The sequence below is a fragment of the Bacillus rossius genome, chromosome 1 (assembly GCF_032445375.1).
Source record: "Bacillus rossius redtenbacheri isolate Brsri chromosome 1, Brsri_v3, whole genome shotgun sequence".
Lineage (NCBI taxonomy): Eukaryota > Metazoa > Arthropoda > Insecta > Phasmatodea > Bacillidae > Bacillus > Bacillus rossius.
Window position 1 is genome coordinate 177,968,173 of NC_086330.1, and position 14,338 is coordinate 177,982,510.

The window sequence follows — 14,338 nt, forward strand, 5'->3', positions numbered from 1 at the left end:
TTCCCGTATGATTTTGTGGATTCTTTTGCTCGACTAGATGATACTCGTCTTCCATCCATCGATGATTTCTACAATAGTCTGACTGATTCCATGATTTCAGAGATGGAGTACGCTCATGCAGTGAAAGTCTGGGACAAGTTTCAGTGTGCTACTTTGGGGGAGTACGCTGACTTGTATCTAAAGACAGATGTCCTGATTTTGGCGGATGTATTCGAGAATTTCCGTTCCATATGTTTGGAGACATACAGCCTAGATCCGTCTCACTATGTTTCTTGTCCAGGGTTCGCTTTCGATGCGATGCTTCGAACCACAGGCGTACAGCTAGAGCTTCTTACCGATTATGATATGTACATGTTTGTGGAGGCTGGTATTAGGGGGGGAGTAGCGCAAAGCATTAAACGTCATTGCGTAGCCAATAACTCCTACATACCTGAGACATATGATGCATCCAAGCCATCCACATTCCTGGAGTACATTGATGCAAATAATTTGTACGGGTGGGCGATGTCTCTGCCGCTTCCAATTCGGCATTTCCAATGGGCAGACACATCAATTGATGTCGTGTCTGTCCCAGATGATTCTCCTACAGGCTACATTATTGAGTGTGATGTGGAGTACCCTCCCGAGCTCCATGAAAGTCATAAAGACCTGCCATTTCTCCCCATAAATCAGTGTCCACCCGGCTCAAATCAATCAAAGTTGATGACAACACTTGAAAATAAAGAGCACTACATTGTCCACTACAAAAACCTCCAGCAAGCGGTATCTCATGGGCTGAGAGTGACTAAGATACATCGAGTCCTGCAGTTTGAGCAGTCGGCATGGTTGGAGCCCTATATTCGGCTGAATACCAACAAGCGGAAAGCAGCAGCCAACGAGTTCGAGAAGGAGTTCTTTAAGCTCGCTGTGAACTCGACATTTGGTAAACTGATGGAAAATAAAAGGCGGAGGCTCAAAATGGAGTTGGTGTGCTCTGAGAAGAGGTTCAAGAAGTTGGTGTGTCGTCCGTCCTTCAAGGACCGTACAATGTACGAACCGAATTTGTCTCTAGTCCACCTTAATCACGAGACCATCATTTTCGACAAGCCGATCTATGCCGGACTGGCCGTACTAGATCTTTCAAAGACTCTCATGTACGACTTCCACTACAATACCATGAAACCCCGTTACCATGACAATATTTACCTGATGTATATGGATACAGACAGTTTTGTGTATGAGATCCAGACAACAGACTTTTACTCAGACCTCAAAGCCGACCCTACACTGATGGCTAAATTCGACACCAGCTGCTACCCTTCCGACCACCCATGCTTCTCCCCCATCAACAAGAAAGTTGTCGGTAAATTCAAAGATGAATGTGGGGGAGAAGTGATGGAGGAGTTTGTAAGCCTACGGGCCAAACTCTACGCCTACAGGTGTGGTGGTAAGAGCGAGAAAAAGGCCAAGGGCATCCAGCGATGTGTGGTCAAAAACCACATAACATTCGATGACTACCTGGAAGCCCTGCAAGACCACCGCACAATGAGGGCAGGCGTTAGAGCAATTCGCTCCCATCAGCACATACTCTATACTGAGTACAGCAATAAGCTGGCCATAACGTGGGAGGACGACAAACGGCTGATCTGCGAAGATGGTATCCACACAGTACCCCACGGATATGTTGGAGGCGGCGAATAATTTTTTTTCTGTAAATAGTTTTTGATTTAAATAGTTTGGCAGTTTGGTAGTTGTTTCTATTTGTTGTATAGTTTTTCTGTTTTTGCTGTACAGTTTATGTTTTTGATTTATAGTTTCCATTTTTGTTGTAAAGTTTCAGTTTTTTTATGTGTAGTTTTTGTTTTTGCTCCATTTTTGTTGTGTAAAATATGTTCTTAATTTAATAAATACAATTTTACCTACATATTGTTTATTATTTTTAATATAGAACCTATATCCCACGAGGTACTGATACTTATAAATGTCTTACAGAATGGTGAAATGTAATTATACACAAACATTAAAATATCTGCTTCCATGCAGCTTTTAAAACACGAGTACGCAAACATGAACTTGTTTATAAAAGTGAAATTGAATGCAGACATTACAAATATCTGCTTCCGTGCAGCTTTAAAACACGAGTACGCAAACATGAACTTGTTTATAAAAGTGAAATTGAACGCAGACATTAAAAATATCTGCTTCCATGCAGCTTTTAAACACATGTACGCAAACATGAACTTGTTTATAAAAGTGAAATTGAACGCAGACATTAAAAATATCTGCTTCCATGCAGCTTTAAAACACGTGTACGCAAACATGAGAAGAGATTATTATTTGTGAGTTAGGACTCTGAAAATTTTTTGGCCAGCTAAGATGGAGTAATAAATGTTTTTTTAAATTATCATTACTTTAACTAACGCATCCACAACGATAGTATTGATAACATATATTTTAGTTAAAACCTATAAGTGATAAGACTTTAAGAAAAAACTGTCGGTTACAACAACAAAATGACTGTGGATTTTGTGGATTTTTTGGATTCTGTGGATTTTGGTCTATAAGGTTCATAACAATGTTGGTAGAGAATTGTAACTCGACCTTACATACACTAACATACTTTATAAACCTACAGCCGATGACGACATCCATCAGATGAAATCAAGATGGCAGTCTCCACTAAATAAGATGGTCCCTCCAGCAGACAACGATGGTATATATTTTTTCCCCTGATTTTCTAAGTTAATAATTATGATTTTCCAAGATGGTGGATGTAACGAAAAATTGTAACATGAATGAGTGGGGTGTTCGATGACGATGCCATTGTAACAGAGGGGTGGGGGTGCTAGATGATGTACTTGTAATTTAGAGGAGTGGGGTGTTCGATACGTAGGTTTTTAATTAAAATTTTATTAAATAATATTTTTTTAATTTTATTTTAAAATTTTGATTATTTAATTTTTTAAAATTTAAATTTGTTTTCATTAAAATCGGATAATAAATAAAGATTTTCAAGATGGCGGACGAAACTCAAAATAGAGGAATGTTGTAGAAAACAAAATGGCCACCGGACTTGATGTAATCCAAGATGGTCGCCGGAAGTGACGTAATCCAAGATGGTCGCAGGAAGGGACGCAATCTAAGATGGCCGCCGGAAGTGACGCAATCTAAGATGGCCGCCGGAAGTGAAGTAATCCAAGATGGCTGCCGGAAGTGACGTCATCCAAGATGGCCGCTGGAAGTGACGTCATCCAAGATGGTCGCCTCGAATCCCCGAATCCCCCTCCCTCCTCCCCTGTCACCATATGAACCAAATACACCTACTTATTTACTCCAATATCTAGTCGTCTCCATGAAAATGTGAAAGATGGAGAACCACCTGAAGCTTACAAGGTCGAAGACTTTGATGAATCATCTGAGGCTGGCATGATTGAAGATTGTGGTGACACATCTGAGGCTGACATGATTGAGTACTGTACTGAAACACCTAAAGCAGGCAAGATCGAAGACTGTGATGGCAGTCTGAGACCAAAACGATGGAAACGACGTAATAAAATAAATTATCCTGATCAAGTTTGTGGTGCTGACATGATTGAAGATTGTGGTGACACATCTGAGGCTGACATGATTGAGTACTGTACTGAAGCACCAAAAGCATGCAAGAGCGAAGACTGTGATGGTGGTTTGAGACCAAAACGATGGAAACGGCGTAATAAAATAAATTATCCTGATCAAGCTTGTGATAATCACTGGCAAGATGACGAAAGTGATCTTGTGGTTGGTGTTAAAACGATAAACACCAGAGATAATATTTATTATAAACATGCAAGGATGATGAAGGCAGCAGAAGAGATTGATTATACCTCATGGGAAGATCCTAACATATTGGTTAACAGGCTACGACTACTACATGGATCGCTTTGTGCAGGAAACTATTCGAACATTAAAGAAATATCCTTCATACTCAAAGAACTGAGGGAAGCTGGCTACATACAATAATGGATTAAATTAAATGTATGTGTATAAACTTGAAGATAAATTAATATATTTTATTTCCAGATGGAAGCTATCATTTATCGAAATCTGATTTCTAAATAAAACTTATAACTTAAAGGTGTAAAAAAACGTTACCACTGCCAGTCAAAATGTATACTGATAAAGACATGTTAGTAATCATGCCAAGTTCGATAAAAGTAATAGGAATCAGTTGGAACCAATTGAAGATGGAGCTCTTGGAGCAATTGGAGCCTTTTGAAGCATTTGGAGTCTTTTGGAGCTGTTGGAGCCATTTAGAGCTGTGTTAAGCATTTGGAGGCTGTTGGAGCCATTTGGAGCATTTGGAGCTGCTGGAAACATTTGGAGCTGTCAAGCATTTGGAGGCTGTTGGAGCTGTTGGAGCCATTTGGAGGCCGTTTGGAGCATTTGGAGCCTTTTGAAGCATTTGGAGCTGTCAAGCATTTGGAGCATTTGGAGCTGCTGGAAACATTTGGAGCTGTCAAGCATTTGGAGGCCGTTTGGAGCATTTGGAGCCATTTGGAACTGTGTTAAGCATTTGGAGGCTGTTGGAGCTTTTGGAGCCTTTTTTTAGAGCTGTTGGAGCATTTGGAGCTGCTGGAGACATTTGGAGCTGTCAAGCATTTGGAGGCCGTTTGGAGCATTTGGAGCCATTTGGAGCTGTGTTATGCATTTGGAGCTGTCAAGCATTTGGAGCCATTTGGAGCTGTGTTAAGCATTTGGAGGCTGTTGGAGCATTTGGAGCCTTTTTTTTTTGGAGCTGTTGGAGCATTTGGAGCTGCTGGAGACATTTGGAGCTGTCAAGCATTTGGAGGCCGTTTGGAGCATTTGGAGCCATTTAGAGCTGTGTTAAGCATTTGGAGGCTGTCAAGCATTTGGAGGCCGTTTGGAGCATTTGGAGCCATTTGGAGCTGTGTTAAGCATTTGGAGGCTATTGGAGCATTTGGAGCCTTTTTTTGGAGCTGTTGGAGCATTTGGAGCCATTTGGAGCTGTGTTAAGCATTTGGAGGCTGTTGGAGCTTTGGGAGCCATTTGGAGCTAAGAAGTAGTCGTTGCACGTCTATGCAGGGCTAAATGTTTATAAGATTGTTGTTGGCTTTCGCAAGTGATTCTGTAGTAGGATAGAAATTGTGTAATAAATATTATGTTTGTAAAAGACTTTGAGGTGTTTTATTTCTCGAACCTTACACTTTTCTGGTACTTTTTTAAAATTAAAGTTGTTTTGTATCGGCCAGGGATCGTGTCAAGGACCTTAGTCGATCTAATCAATCAGTATATAGATTACAAATTTATTTAATGAATTTTGAACTTTTTCCCGAATCTCTAGCATTACAATTACGAATTTCCAATATGGTGGTCTTGGTGTCTGATAGGATGATGGTAGTAGAGGATTTAAAGTCTCTTTAAGAATTTTGAACATGGTTTATTGAAATTATTATTTTTTATATAAAATTAAATGTTTTGCATCATTCAGGGATCGAACCAAGGACTGGAGCGGATCGAATCAATATGTAAGTTAATGAGTGATTTATTTAATGAATTTTGGAATTTTTCCCGAATTTCTAGCTAAATAATTACGGATTTTCAAGATGGCGGCCATATTTCAAGATGGCGGGTGTCACAGTAATAAATTATTACTGCACTCTAGCGGATACGAACTAAACTAACATGGTGTCAGCGCACTCTCGTCGACGATACAATGATGATGATGGCTTCCAGCATCGAAGACAAGATGGCGGACATGACGTCATACTAGGTGACGATATATATGCTTTAAGAAAAGTGGTGGGAGTCAGTCTGCCAAAAGTCACCACGGGAGGAGGATCGGTCGCCATTTTTAATTTTTTTTGGCCTCACCGGGTTCGAACCGAGGACTCCGAACTCCGTGTCGTAAAAGTATATTTTTTAAATATTTTTTATTAAAATTTTATTAAATGGATTTTTTAATAAATTTTAAAAATTTTTTCATTGAAATCGGATAATAAATAAAAAAGTTAAAGATGGCGGCCGTAACGAAAATTGCAACGGTGACGTCATCGTCCAATATGTCGGATAACACAATGCCGGAATTTTCTAGAAAACGAAATGACGTCATCCAAAATGGCGGATCCAAGATGGCCGCCGGGGTCAAGGTCAAAGGTCAAGGTCACATCCTGATAGAGGCTTAACTGAGGCTTGAGTTAAGGATGCTTAAGCCTCTATCAGGACATTTCTAGCCGTTGGGATTTTTGAGGAATAAAACGGGAAATTTTCCCTCGAAACGGGAATTTTTCCCTCGGAAACGGGAAATTTTTTCTTAAAACGGGAAATTTTGAGGCATTTTGAGGCATTTTTGAGGAATTTTTGCCGCCGTGACGTCACAAATCCAAGATGGCGGTCGGCACCTCGGCACCTCACCCAGAACCCAGTCCTCGGATGCCCTATCCTATACTACTATTATAATAGGTTTTAAATTTTGTTCACTTATCGAGATAGCATAAAAATGGTTGTACTATAGTATCCGTAAATTTAAAAATTACTATGACTGTGCTTGAAGATTTCAGTAGCCAACCAAAATCGAAACATAGCACCTTAATTTCAAATGTTATCTTGTGTTGAGTTAAACGTTTTTGGAAATAAAAATATTCATCTAATGTTTATAACGGAATAAAGATTACACACGCGCGCGCGTGTGTGCATATGCGTGTGTATAAGTTCAAATGGACCACGCAAAGAGATCAGTTTTGAGTTTCGTGCCAGTGATTCCAACTTACGCAGGCCGTTACAGGAGTTACGTGAAAAATACACGTAAGGTGCCGTCCCCTATGCAACAGGCTGTTGTTTCACTTTCCTAGGACAGTTTTGTACTGTTACAAGTTTGTTTACTTTAAAATGTCTCTGGGAAACTTCAGCCTTTATTATTAAATCATCATCTTGGTATCACTATTTACTCTGTATGGAATATTCCTCGATGTATGCATTCTTTGTAGCAAATTAACGGTGCGGATTGTCTACTAGGTCAGGCGCAAGGGTGTTTGGACCTTGAATCATGCATGATTTCTCGATTCCTCCTCTGCCTCGGTGCATGATGTGTTTTCCAAATTTACACCCGCTCGACATCTGAACAAAGAATTGTGACCCTATTAGGTCTTATTTTTATAACTTCTTTGTAGTCGAATACTTAAACTCCTATAGCCTACTATTTTCCATTCTTTTTTACAAAAATAGTTATGAAATGAGTCATTACATACAATATTACATTCAAACAAGATATATTTAAATTTAGTTATTTTACTCAGTAGCAGACCCGAATTACATGTAAGGTTTGCCAGAGTTTACTAGTATTTCTGTAAGTCGTTATAAGTACAATAGATGGGTTACGAAAAAATAACCTTGAAGACCAAAAATACAATTTTTGTCAAAGGTTTCTTATTCGGTGTTAAATTTCTTAATGTTTGTTACTTTGTAACCTTGTTTTTATACTACAGGAATTTCTTAGTTGTATAGTTTGCACGCTGACAGAAAAAACAAAATACTTGGTTGGGGTCAAACTACCGGGATCAGAACTTTTCTTCATAAAATTCCTAGTCTTTCTTGTCAGTGCAGTTTTTTTAAAGCATGTCGTGTATTTTGTTATTATACTCATACTCCGCTATTGTTCCTGCTTACAAATTTTAGCGGCACGTCATTAATTTAATAATATAATTTAATCTGTGTGTTTGTTGGCTTACATCTGAACACATTGATGCATAAAACAGTGTAGATAAAATTTACAATTACGATTAACCGTCAATACTTAGTGTGTAATTCAGTCGTGAATTGTGTCGCATACTGCCGCTTCCAGAGCTCATCAGCTTGAAATCGACAACGGTCGGCTCACCTGAAAATAAAGGCAGAGTCCAATTACTTTGCCAAAAACTGTTCAGTATTACCTTACACCAAGCCTTTTCATTAGGCGGCTCTCGGGTCAAATCCGGTCCTCAGACAATTGACTCAACTCTTTATTCACTAGGCTACGTTAACCGTCTTGAGGCTTAATGTTTTTGCATTCAATAAGTAGATACTATATAAGTGATTGTCAGGTTGGTTGGTAAACATGCTATTGTGATTTTTGTAAAAATTTATTTACAGGTGCTTGGGACATACGATTTGTATCTCTGATATAGGCCCTAAACTATTTTTTGTTAAATATTAATTAAAATTAGGTTTTTGTAAAACATGTAATATCTTTTTGTTTTTAATTTTGGCCCTCCAGAGCATCGGGTAACTGTAAAACAATGCAAATGGCCCGAAGGTAAATTTAAGTGAGGCGTTCCCCTACACTGTTACCAGAAGACATTCCCAGCTCTTGCCAGGGATTCAAACCTCTGAATTCCAAATGTTTCGGCTACCATTATACTTATCATGTCGTGTAAAAAAAGTTAGAATTAATTGCTGCGTGTAACTTGAAAAAAAAAAAACCCTTCATACTCTAGAGAAGCTCCATATTTGATTCTTGAAGATGTCTTAGAGGGGGTATTTCCCTAATTTTAGGCGGCCATAGTGGATCTCAAAATGTGTGCCAGTATCTGTCAATATAGAGATAGAAGAGTGGGTTATGATGGTGTTATTATCGAAGACTTTGGTGACTTCCCGGGTACTCGGGCTCTGTAGCACCTAATATGATAGAGATTAAAGTCTTGAGGGGACGTCTTGGTCATCCGAAACGAAGAGCGATGAGATGATCATAATTGAGCTTTGGCGGAATGAATGGACGGGGTAAACGGGATCATCCCAACCCATTGGCTTATGGAAACGCCCGCCACGTTTCAAGCTTGTGAATAATCCGTTTCAAGCTTGTTAATAATCCATGTTATAAACCGGCGTGAATTAAACCTGGATTTACTTTATTTATTTTTCTAGACTTGAATTCTTATTTACTGTTATATATTTAGTGATCTAACCGGAACCACCATGGATCCCGGTAGCACCTGGAACAATTAGTCATGCTCGGACAGAAATGTTGTGCTTTGTCATTATGTTCCTGCACAATGATGACAGGAAATAAATCAACAAAACAGAATAATGAGAGTGAAACAAAACATTTTTATGTAAATAGCAGCGGCACCCACCTATACTTAAAAAGAAAATAACGAAATATTGACTTGCTTTAAAAAAGTTTAGATTTGATTGAAACAAATATCCTTTAGAAAGGAAAATTTCGTTCATCCAACTTAATTGCTAACTTAATTATGAAATTTTCATGCGTACAAAATATTTTGTTGCAGCAAGAAAATGTATGTGTGTCGAACAAACCTTTTAAGCCGAGGCCACACAGAAAGCTACGCAATGTTCGGGATGTTAGCTATGTTCGCTGTGTATGCTGTGTTCGCTGCGCCAGGTGGCCAGACAAGATAGTCTTGTTTCGCGATGCCGGAGAGAGACATGCCGTAGGATTCAAGTTATGTTTCCGACGATTATAATATTCTGCTAGTTATCACAGTGTGCAAACTTTAAAAGAAATGGGTTCAGGAAGTTAAGCTAAAAATAAATTAATTGGGAGAATTTCATCATTTGATGAAGCAGTTGTTTGAGAAATAAGCCAAATTTATGGATTATTTCAGAATAAATACAACTCAGTTTGATAGCATTCCCTTGAAATCAAATCCCAGGCATTGTCCTCCAGATCCTGCCTTCTATATTCTTCTATCATTTATTCCACAAACATGGATATTTTCGTACTTCAATCAAATTTTCCGTCGACATGATACGAATTTAAAGCAAAAACAGAGGCAAATTTTAATTCCACGCGAAGACATGTTTTTTGTTTATCTGTGCATGCGCGAAGTCAGCGACGTTTTTGAAAAATAGCCGAGAGCCAAACACCTGGTAACGTCGCCAACATAGCGAACATAGCTTTGTGTGGCCTGTGACACCTGGGATGCAGCTGGCTATGTTTTACTCGCGTAGCGAACATGGCGAACATAGCGCCCTGTGTGGCCGTAGCGTTACTCGGCGCGTGCGTCCACGAATCATGCGTGCAGAGTGAAAGCTGGTTAGAAAAGTGAGGAAAATGTGTGTTGTTTGGACGGAGGGACTTTATTTATCTGCCCGGGCCCACTCTGGGTTTCAAAGTAACGGTCACTCGGTTGTGCATTACCAGTAGCGTCGTACTGCCACCCCCTGGTTGGGAATAGTAGCTGGAGGCTATGGTCAGTCAGCTATGCTTGCGTACTTCCAGCAGTGAAGATTCGATCAGCGCCGAGAGGGTCTTTAATAGAATCTTCTCCTAAGAGTATGCACTGCATTGAGAAACGTTTGTTCGCGTGTATTAAAAACAGTCCCGCGCGGTTTTTTTAAATTCCCTATTTGCGGCAGTGTTGTCGGTTTGAATCTTCTACGTGTCATGTCAATGTGTGTAAGGTAGCATTTTTAACTGCCATGTAATATTTATTTTGATGGTTTATTAGTAACAAATTGTTCCATCAGCTTTGCTGGCATTGAATAAGGGGTGAGTGAAGTGCTTCAAAAAACTGACTGCAGCCGCCACGAGGGTTTATCGCAAATGCTATCACTTTAATCATATCATGATCTTGCCTAATTGGTGTTGTGAAGGTTTTTGCGTCATCGTCTCCGCAATGAAACTGTTTTTTTATTTAGAGTATTTCTTTTGGTCGGTTGTTATTATTTTTAATTTATAAGGTTTTGACTTATTTTACACCTTCATTTTAAGGTTCCCGGCTTCCGTGTGCCAGCTACGTGCCAACAAACTTTGAAATCAAACGTATTTCCTTTCAAATATGAGTGGCTCGTATATTCAAAAAAATCTTTATCAACTGTCTTCGAAAAGAGTTTAGGTACGCATTAACGACAAAGATTGAAGCTTTCAGGATATTATACACATTTTTAAAGATTACTTCTGCCTGCAAAGCCTATACCGCTTCATTAAATTGTAAAGCCAGTGTGAAGCATTGTTTTGGGATTGCACTAAGCTTTCTTATTGCTGCTGGTTAGTACAACATTTTTGTGACTTGCAGGAAGGAAAAGTAGACCTAATTATTGTCTGAAATGTTTTTAAAGGCATGGAAATTTAATTGCTGTCCGAAACTACAATATAATAAAGTATTGTGCACATGAGAGACACAATTTTTTAAAACCTGCCTTTTGGTTTTGTGTAACTATGTGTGTTTCTTTCAAGAAAACTAGCTCGGATGTTGATAGCTTCCTTCAAGTATCCGGCTTTTACATAGGGCTAATAACATATTTTTTAAGGGATTTCAGTTTTATCGGGTACCCTAACGAGCCGATCAGACCTTAATGCCATGATGCAATTACAGGTAAATGGTGATGTTAATTTTAGAACTCCATTGACAGTTCTTGACAAGGACTGGCAAGGACTGGCAGTGGTTCGAACAAATTCAACCATAACTCATACATGTGAGCTAGTTTGGCTCCGTGTTTCCACATGCCTTTGTAACATTAAGGCGATAAAGGCACCAACGTCGTGTTATATATGGTAATGTGTTTTAATAATAATGATGTGTATTGTGATTTATATGTTACCTTGCCAGGTTAACTCGGACAGAGAAACAAGTAGGCTGGGACAGGGAGGACAGGGAAAATCAGGGAAATTGGCAGAAGTACGAGAGTGGGAACCCTGGAAGCAAATTCTGTTGAGCGTGTGTGATTTTACGGCTATACATATGTTTGAACTTACGTACCTAATAGAAGACGTTGTGTCCCGGCGAGCATTTGGTTCGCGTGTTGACTATGTTTATAATAGTTTTACAACGTTTTTGTTTACAGGCTAAGAATGGGGTGTCTCAATCAAGCTGAACCTTCTTTATCCATATCATCAGCTGTTTGTGTTTTCTTACATTGCATGGTTTATCAGTTTGAGCAACTTTATCTGTTAAGCTTTTACCAGCAAATATTGCGCAAACGCTCATCCGACACTGGCACTTAACGGACATTATCGTTTACATTGATGGATTGGCAGTCACAAAATCGTTGACACCTAGCCGATGTAACTTTTTCGCATCGCACAGTTTTGTTAGTTTCTCTCCCCCTCCTCCCGGCTGTTCACCAATGGTTTAGTTCGACTGGTTGTAATATGATTACGATGTACGTGATCAGAGACATAGGTGGCGGTATTCAAGTACTTTTACATGGCTTAGTTGTTGGTAGGGTTTTACTGTACGAAATTAAATTACGTTGATTTAGTAAGGCAATCATTAAGAGAATCGATATTTTTACTCGATGGTGACAGATTTTGTTTTATGTTTCGCTGAAACCTAAGCCCGGAATTAATGTTAAATATTTTAAACTTGCTTGTGTTAAAACTAAAATAGTTTTCCCATATTCTAAATTCGTTCGAGTTGTGTTTGGTAAGTCTAAGATATAATCATTCAAGAGTCTCGAACAATAACGAGCTCGTCAGCTGCGAAGCACTACCCGAGCTATGCATGTCCAGTTTTAAAACTTCATTTTAGTTTTTTTAATTCAGCATCATGATGACTTGGTAGGTACTATGCCCGAAGGTTGGTTTAAGACCCTGCCACATACGCGCAGTTCCGTCTGCCTGATCTGCTTGACCGTGTTGTCCGACCATGCTGTTTCGTACCTTTTTTTCCGTAGTAATGTTCCACCTAGTTCACATGAGAATCCCAAGAGAGCACCACGATAGATGGCTTTAAATATTTATCCTTAATTTTTTCTAGAGTAATCATATAAATGTGGACACATTATTCATTAAGCTATTTCCTTACTCTAAAACATTTTTAGGTAATTGTCGACGAAATACTACTTATTTTAGCCGTTACCATGTTGCGACTTCCGGAAAATTATTATATAGTTTTTCGTTTCTTGGTCCGTAGTCTCCAAAAACCATCGTCAACACTAAATCACAATCTTGTGGACACTATAACTGCCGCAATTTTTTTCTTAAATCTCTTCCAAACTGATACGTAAATCTAATTTTGTAAAATCTCGGTCGAGTTCGTTAATGGGCAAGGAGTAGAAATGGGGAAAGTTCGAAAAACAGAAAAATCGCTGTAACTCTTATAATATGGAAAATTTCACATCATTTTGAGCGTATTATAACTCGAAGTAATACCAAAAACTTTTGTCTGAAATCATTTTTATACAACAAACCATAACTGCAAGGGGTGGGATAAAAAGGTTGGTGGACAAAAAAAATATAACTCTGTTCGTAGGAACATCATTGAATTCGTTCAAAGTTTTTGTAAATCCCGACGGATCAGACAGACGCGATTGCGCGGAACGTGACAGGTACGTTAGGCCTCGGGCCCATGGGACGAGCTGAACGAGATGACAGCGTGGTGGTTCGTCATTGCCTTCCGCTGTATTGAGGTAAAGTTACAACACAATGCTTAGTCCTGAACCCGGGAAGGAAATTTTTCACGTGTGAAAAATCCTCATCCGGTCGGAAATTAAAAGCGGGACCTTTTACTCACCAGCCATGAGTTCTAACCAAGGGGCAACTGGTTTGTATCTGTGCAATACTCGCAAACCAGTAAATAGTTATTAGAAACAAATAACTGCTGTGATCTATGGAACTCAACACAATGTGTCATTGGCTGGAATTGCTTAATTTAACTGTGAATCCCAGTGAATTATGCTGCTGGTCGGAGCAGCAGAACGGCAGTTTATAGCATATAACAATTTTTTTTAGCGTTCGTCATGATTTTATGAGGGGTCGTTCAAAAGAAATAAATTAAATTTCAATAAACATAATGAGTGCTTATCTGGAAAAGGCCAAATGAAAATTCAATATTGCTGAGTTATTAATCAATTACAGATTTGATTCTTATCTACTTTAAACAAATGAAGTAATTGTCAAGTTATATTTTCTCTTTCAGATTAACTAGGATATTGAATTGCTCTTTAGTTAGACATTGAGCAACCAACTTATAATCTTGTTAAAATAATTACCCTAGTTACACGGTTATTAGTAAAAATATACAATCATAGATACAGATATATATGTGTGCGCGCGCGCGCATAGTTTACTTACAGTATGAAATTTCCGCTGTTTTTACTATAAAGACTGTTAATATAAAGGAATAATGTGAAAAATGTAGAGTTCATCGTGTTGTTAATATTTATGGCTGTAGTGGTGGTACAACTGGAACATCCATACGATTTTTGCCACTCATTTTTTCTTATTTTGGTCCTTTCTTTTTGTGTTTCAGGAAAGAATTTGTACAACAATGAGCACGTGGCCATCAAAATGGTAAGTACCGCAGTAGTATGTTTTGGCCGGTCCTGGGACTGGCTCCTGGTTGAGGTGCCGACCGCCAACATGGATTGAGACGTCACGGCGGCCATCTTGGATGACCATGACCTTGACCTTTGACCTTGAATT

General features: G+C 38.9%; 1 protein-coding gene across 11 annotated transcripts in view; it reads left to right on the top strand.

Moving 5' to 3' along the window:
• Window positions 1-14,338, top strand: part of LOC134527125 (casein kinase I) — a 480,870-nt gene that overhangs the window by 179,863 nt on the left and 286,669 nt on the right. For all 11 annotated transcript variants that reach the window (XM_063359505.1, XM_063359510.1, XM_063359503.1 and 8 more), the window contains one exon: window positions 14,166-14,206. In XM_063359505.1, the coding sequence (XP_063215575.1) occupies window positions 14,166-14,206 (41 nt within the window). The remainder of the gene's footprint in view (window positions 1-14,165; window positions 14,207-14,338) is intronic.